The sequence below is a fragment of the Taurulus bubalis genome (genome assembly GCF_910589615.1).
Source record: "Taurulus bubalis genome assembly, chromosome: 6".
In the NCBI taxonomy this organism is placed as follows: domain Eukaryota; kingdom Metazoa; phylum Chordata; class Actinopteri; order Perciformes; family Cottidae; genus Taurulus; species Taurulus bubalis.
The window spans coordinates 1,805,153-1,812,754 of NC_136594.1; the positions used below are offsets into that span (position 1 = coordinate 1,805,153).

Here is a 7,602-nt window from a genome sequence, read left to right on the forward strand (position 1 = left end):
GTGTATGATGCAACAACGATGGATTAATGAACAGCCTGCTCACTCATTTCAAACAGAGTTCAGCTAAACCGTTGCGGTCTCAGTTCAGATGTCATGTTGCCGCCGTTTGCCGACTCGAAGACTAATTGTTGTTGTTGTTGTTGTTGTTGTTGTCGCCGCCCCTCCCCCGTGTGCAGCACCCGTCCCGCAGTGACTCCTCTCTGGCCACGGGCAGCTCCGAGGGCAGCCTGCAGACCACTCAGGAGGAAGGGCTGAGCTTCAGCGTGTCCCCGGCCCGAGACCTGGAGCTCCCGGTGGCCCTGCCCTCCGGCACCGCCGGGGACCGGGACCGGGACCGGGACCACCTTTTACTAAAGAGACACGGCGCTATCACCCTCCGAGCCACCAGGGGGCACCAGAGGAGCCAGAGCGGCGGCCCCCCGCAGGACTCCGTGGACCCCTCGGACTCGGACGTGGGGACGGGCTCGGGCCGCCGGACCCTCGACCGTGAACGCCTGTCGGAGACGGCGAACAGCCTCTCGCTGACGTCGCTGCTCGGCCCGCGCTCTCTGGCGCCCCCGCTGGTGAAGAAGTGCAACAGCACGGGCTCGCTGGACCGGAGCAAAGACGGACGCCACCTCTGCGGCGTCGACGCCCGCGGTTACTTGTCCAACCCCTGGACGGAGGGACGAGGGAGGGGTGCTGAGGAGGAGGAAGAGGAGGAGGAGGAGGAGGAGGAAGAGAACAGTGACATCACAGGCTTCGGCATGAAAAGCAGCAGCAGCCAGCCCACGGACACAAGCTCCAGGAAAAATAGATGAAAAAACACTTGTTGCCTCTGTAGTGGGACTCTGTGACTGGGGGGGCGGGACTTAGCCTTTAGCATCGCCAGGATTCAGCCTTGAAAGATGCGGCAGGCCTGGGCTTTAACATTTCAGCCTGAATATGTTTGGAATTGATGAACATTACTTTGAATCACTTTTAATGTCATTTGTATGAAAACTGCGAGCGAGAGAAGTGAGATATCAGAAACCATAAGTTCTCTTTGACCTTCGACTCGTCCATTCTACAGAAACTCTGAAGCTTCTTCCGAGGGAAGAGCCTCCCTTTGTACAGCCCGGTGTTGAGTTTTTTGTAAGGACCGTCGCTGACGTAGCATCGCCCGCCCCGCCCGGCGCGTTCCCTCCTCTCCGGCGACGGGGCGGCTGGAACCGGTCGCTCGTTCCCCGCCTTCTTTTTGGTTGTTTACTCGTTTCACCTTCAGTGTATTGAGGTCGTGTGAATGTAGGAGCGTCTTCAGGACCGGCTGCTGCTGAGGAAGACTCTGAGGAAGACTCTGAGGAAGACTCTGAGGAAGACTTTCTACAAACCATGAAAGGGCTAAAGTGTACCAGGAGCAGAAGCTGGATAATATCTCCCCACAATGTTTAAAAGTGTAATGAATATTATATATAAATGTCAAAGGGATGTGTCACTGAGAGGAACATTGGCTTATCAAACTTTTTCTCAGATGTAAAACCTACTAAAATATGTATTTAATAAGAACAGATTCAAACATAAAAGAATTTGAAATTAGGTTTTCATGATCAAAAGACTTTTTCTAAGCATCTGAACCCTTTTCTTACAAATGGAAAGCAGGAATAACATATCTTTATATGTATAAATATATATATATATATATATATATATATATATATATATATATATATATATATATATATATATATATATATATATATTGATATATATTGATATATATTGATATGTATATATATAAATATATACATATCAATATATATATATATATATATATATATATATATATATATATATATATATATATATATATATATATATATATATATATATTTATAAATATATTTATATATATAAAGATTTACTTCAATATAACATGCACATTATCGGCGGTCCAACAAGTGGGAGGCGGCTTGATGTCATCTGGTTTTCCTTGAGGTTGTTAAATGATTTAATGATATCATGAATGTGTGTAGATGTTGAGCATAAACAGCTGTACTCTGCGTACTTCTTCTCTCCGTGTTCCGAGCGACACGAAAAAACTGTGTCTTTGAGTTCAGTTTGAAATGAACGGTGATAAATATGAAATATGTGGATGTTGACATGTGGAGGTTGAGGATAACTGGATGACATCAAACTGCCTTCATAAGCTAAATGAGTCCTCAACGTGTGAAACACGAGGCGGCTTCTACTTCAGAAGATGGGATCCCCAGTTTGTGTCTGCTGCATTAATCCCACATGATATATATGAGATATATGATTTGATATATTAGACCCCGCCCCCCGTACTACGGCAAGCAATGTGGTCCAGACCGGTGTAACTTGGAACTGAGCGCTCGTTTCGTCGACCCGTCACCTCGTAAAGTTCTGTGTCGTGATCTCAAGACGATCCAGAGCAGGTAGACCTCAGGTGGACACACACACACACACACACACACACACACACACACACACACACACACACACACACACACACACACACACACACACACACACCCCAGTGACGGGCTGTCTCTGCTGGCCTAAGCAGAATCACAAAGCTATTTTATGGATACATTTTTAATTATTATTTATTTTTATAATTAAAAGTTATATCTATTTTATAATTTAATTTGTTTTTCACAAATACACTACATGTATTATAATTATTCGCCGCCCTGCGAACAGCTTATCCACAGAAGGTTCAGGTAGAAAATCCACGGCCCGCCACTGACACACATACACACACACACACACACTCACACACACACACACACACACACATACACACACACACCTACACACACACACACACACTCACACACACACACACACACACACACACACACACACACACAGATGTTGATGTCAAAACACTGCAGGAGATATGCAACACGCTCCAGTAGATGTACAGTTAGACGTGTGAGACTCGGAGAGATGAACATTACAGTGAGAGGAGATTATACTTATGAATATGTGTATTAGAATAAAAATGTCGCCGGGATTCAAAAGGCTGTGTCCCTGTGTTCCAGAGTGATGGAGTCTATTCCAGAGTGATGGAGTCTATTCCAGAATGATGGAGTCTATTCCAGAGTGATGGAGTCTATTCCAGAGTGATGGAGTCTATTCCAGAGTGATGGAGTCTATTCCAGAGTGATTGAGTCTATTCCAGAGTGATGGAGTCTATTCCAGAGTGATGGAGTCTATTCCAGAGTGATGGAGTCTATTCCAGAGTGATGGAGTCTATTCCAGAATGATGGAGTCTATTCCAGAGTGATGGAGTCTATTCCAGAGTGATGGAGTCTATTCCAGAGTGATGGAGTCTATTCCAGAGTGATTGAGTCTATTCCAGAGTGATGGAGTCTATTCCAGAGTGATGGAGTCTATTACAGAGTGATGGAGTCTAGTCCAGAGTGATGGAGTCTATTCCAGAGTGATGGAGTGTGTTCCAGAGTGATGGAGTCTATTCCAGAGTGATGGAGTCTATTACAGAGTGATGGAGTCTATTCTAGAGTGATGGAGTCTATTCCAGAGTGATGGAATCTATTCCAGAGTGATGGAGTGTGTTCCAGAGTGATGGAATCTATTCCAGAGTGATGGAGTGTGTTCCAGAGTGATGGAGTCTATTCCAGAGTGATGGAGTGTGTTCCAGAGTGATGGAGTGTGTTTCTGCCCCACACGATATGTTCCAAAAAATGCATGTTTTTTTGTTTTTTCCATGTTTTCTTAAATGTCATTCTAGTGTCATATAAACGTGAAACAGCTTTTCAAACACTGACTCCTGGACTTTGTGTTCAAAATGATTTATTGTCTTTCCTCACTCAGTCCAAAGGTTTATGTTTTTAATCATGCGTTGTTCCCCATGGAGAGCTGCAGGAATGAGTCCTAGAGCACCTGAATGAGTCCTAGAGCACCTGAATGAGTCTTAAAGCACCTGAATGAGTCTTAAAGCATCTGAATGAGTCCTAGAGCACCTGAATGAGTCCTAATGCACCTGAATGAGTCCTAGAGCACCTGAATTAGTCCTAGAGCCCCTGAATGAGTCTTAAAGCACGTGAATGAGTCCTAGAGCACCTGAATGAGTCATGGAGCACCTGAATGAGTCTTAAAGCACCTGAATGAGTCCTAGAGCACCTGCATGAGTCTTACAGCACATGCATGAGTCCTAGAGCACCTGAATGAGTCTTAAAGCACCTGAATGAGTCCTAGAGCACCTGAATGAGTCTTAAAGCACCTGAATGAGTCTTAAAGCACCTGAATGAGTCTTAAAGCACCTGAATGAGTCCTAGAGCACCTGAATGAGTCCTAGAGCACCTGAATGAGTCATAAAGCACCTGAATGAGTCTTAAAGCACCTGAATGAGTCCTAGAGCACCTGAATGATTCTTAAAGCACCCAAATGAGTCTTAAAGCACCTTCTAATGGTCTGAAATAGGGTCTGTGTTAATCACAAGCGTAACGTTTAGTTCTCTGATTTATAAAACAGGTCAGTGAACGCCCCTCTAGGGAATCTTAAAGAGCCTAAAGGAGACGACTAAGCGTCCTCACGAGGACACAAGGCTTCACAACCTCTAGCTCTTCTATAGATTACCACCAGCGCCGTTGACAGCGCCGTTGTCTGCCTGAGCTACACAGGCAGACTCACATTGTTGGGAGATTTAAAACGTTTGCTTCAAGTTTAGCTGGACAGTTCAATGTAAACAGACTCTGGCTGAGGAGGAGGTGCTATTTAAAAAGAAAAAACATGTTTTACTTGATGTCCAATAGAGTAATATTGTATAATTGTTACTGTATCATTTAATGCATGTATATGTTTTGGGGTTGTGGTGAGCTGCAGCTCTCTCTCTCTCTCTCTCTCTCTCTCTCTCTCTCTCTCTCTCTCTCTCTCTCTCTCAGAGGAGCTTTATTGGTTCAGTTAGCGTGCATTGGAATGCAGAACCTCTCAGACACACAGCGTCTCAGTCTTTAGACGATAAACTCCTCTTCCAGTGGATGAAGAGAGTTTCTCCTCCCGCTGGTTGTTCACTTCCAGCTCTGCAAACACACTCGCTCTGTCCTCATGTTCTCTGCTGAACTGGATTCTGGGAAATAATCTCCTGGACAAATATTTGTACATTGCAAATAGCAGATCTGGACTCTGCTTCGTATTTAATATATATATGAAATGCTGCTGCTGTAAAATGAAGGGAATCATGAAGATATTGTTTTCATTAGAGAGAATGCAGCTTTAACACATGAAGCATAGACTTCTATACAACCAGAGGAGTCGCCCCCTGGTGGTCAGGAGAGAGAATGCAGCTTTAACACATGAAGCATAGACTTCTATGCAACCAGAGGAGTCGCCCCCTGGTGGTCAGGAGAGAGAATGCAGCTTTAACACATGAAGCATAGACTTCTATACAACCAGAGGAGTCGCCCCCTGGTGGTCAGGAGAAAGAATGCAGCTCTAACACATGAAGCATAGACTTCTATACAACCAGAGGAGTCACCCCCTGGTGGTCAGGAGAGAGAGAATGGAGCTCTAACACATGAAGCATAGACTTCTATCATTGACTTCTATACAACCTGTCTGCGTCCAGCATCCAGCCAAGGTGCCGTTTGTTCTCACATGTGTTTCTATACAACCAGAGGAGTCGCCCCCTGGTGGTCAGGAGAGATAACGCAGCTTCATGATTTGCACATGTTTAGCATGTTTCTAGTCCTCACAGCGCTTGAACATCACACGTCATTCGCCCATTCATTCCAATCTTTAAGACGATATATTAGAAAATCATAACTGCCTCCTGTGTTCCCTCCATGTGCATATTCTCTTTTCCTTATTATTTTCCTAGTTAACCCCACCACACCACCATCCATCCCTCAGTGGCACTCAAATCCACATTAAGCGCCTCCGCTCTTCCCTCTGATGCCACTCGTTTCCCTTTCATCTCTTTATTTTCCTCTCTGATCTCGCCCGGGCCCGGGCCATCACGTCGCCGAGCTGCCAACTCCCGAAAAAAGAAATGTCATTAGCGAAATATATTTGACACAGCTCTTGCCGTCGCATAAAGCCCTCATAGAAATTAATTCTAACTCTATTTTCTGCCCATTTCCCCGGCTCCGGATAACAAAGCAGTGGAAACTGTCTAACAAATCCTCCAGCAGACATGCGGCACCAAAAGGGAACACGGAGATTATTATAAAACCTCATCTGGGAACTAAAGGATGCTGTCACACCTCTAGGGCGTCGGTGTTTGCTCTGAGCGAGAACACGTTTACATCTGTAAGCACGGCCGGGTTGAAACCGTCGGGAGCCGCGGGCCCCTCCCTCCGTTCTCCGAGCATCGTGTAGGTTCCCCGATGCCTTCAGGTACACGTCGCAATGCTGGTTAATTGTGTTCTGCCGAAAGCTCCAGAAACCGAGCAGAGCCCCTTTAAAACCTGGGGCATCCAGGTTGTGTTGCAGCGTCAGGTGGTTAGAGAGCAATTAGAGCAAACTGGGAAAATGCCCCGTTTCAGAAGAAGTCTTTACACCTGAGGGCCTCAAGACTTGGAGATAAGATTCATAGTTCATTAAAAAAAACGTTCAATATAAAATGCTTTTTGAGTTTTGAGGATCTGCAGGGTCAGAGGCCTTGCTATTATAAGTCAACAAAGAATAATTTTGGCAACTATATTCCATAAACTGCAAATTAATTATTCTAGAAAGGCTCTTATTTTGTAGTATCGTAATTGGGGATTTCAACAGTTTTGTTCTGCCCCGAGAACGTTTATATGTGGACCGATCATCAAGATGAGGCAATAATCTGATCATAGTAATAATACTCTAATAGAACGAGAGTCATGCTCGCACGGCCGTAGTTTCAGCCAAATGCAAACAATGACAACAATAGCACGTTGACATTAATATTCATGTGATGATGATGATGATGATGATGATGATGATGATGATGATGATGATGATGATGGAACAGTCACAGAAACGGAAGGACGACAAGGAAAATAAAGGAAGAAGGAAGAAATTCTGCCAGCAAAGCAATCCAGTTATGCATGAAGAGTAAGCCCACACACACACACACACACACACACACGCACACACACACACACACACACACACATACACACACACATACACACACACACGCACACACGCACACACACACACACACACAGTCGTGTTTACATGACTTTAGAGGACATCACATTGAGGTACATTCATTTCCTAGAGCTTTCCCATAACCTTACACCAAGTGTTCACCCTAAAAGTTCCTCATTTAAAAGGAGAAATGTATTCATCCCGCAAAAAGGATGGCGAGTCCCTACAATGTGAGTGTGTGAACATGTCCACGTCCCCACAATCCACACACACACACACACACACACTCTGTGCCAGGCCGAGCCCCGGCTCAGTGAAAGGCAGCATGTACGGGTGTCCAAACTAATTCATCAGTCTGCAAAAGGGAGACGGATCAATTGGATATGAGCAGGAATCAGAGTGAGACAGGAGGCAGACTAACGAGGGAGAGAGGGATGATTGATGGATGGATGTATAAATAGATGGATGGATGTAAAATGGGTAGTACTCCCCTGGATCAATAGTCCTTGGAACAAAACTTCTGGACCGATAATA

General features: G+C 44.9%; 1 protein-coding gene across 1 annotated transcript in view; it reads left to right on the forward strand.

The window, feature by feature from the left end:
* LOC306738055 (voltage-dependent T-type calcium channel subunit alpha-1I-like) overlaps positions 1–800 on the forward strand; it is a gene marked incomplete at its 3' end in the record, with an annotated part of 128,990 nt that extends 128,190 nt beyond the window's left edge. Inside the window, exon 37 of the mRNA XM_079219884.1 lies at positions 177–800. Within this exon, the coding sequence (XP_079076010.1) occupies positions 177–800 (624 nt within the window). The remainder of the gene's footprint in view (positions 1–176) is intronic.
* Between the last annotated feature and the right edge of the window lie 6,802 nt (positions 801–7,602).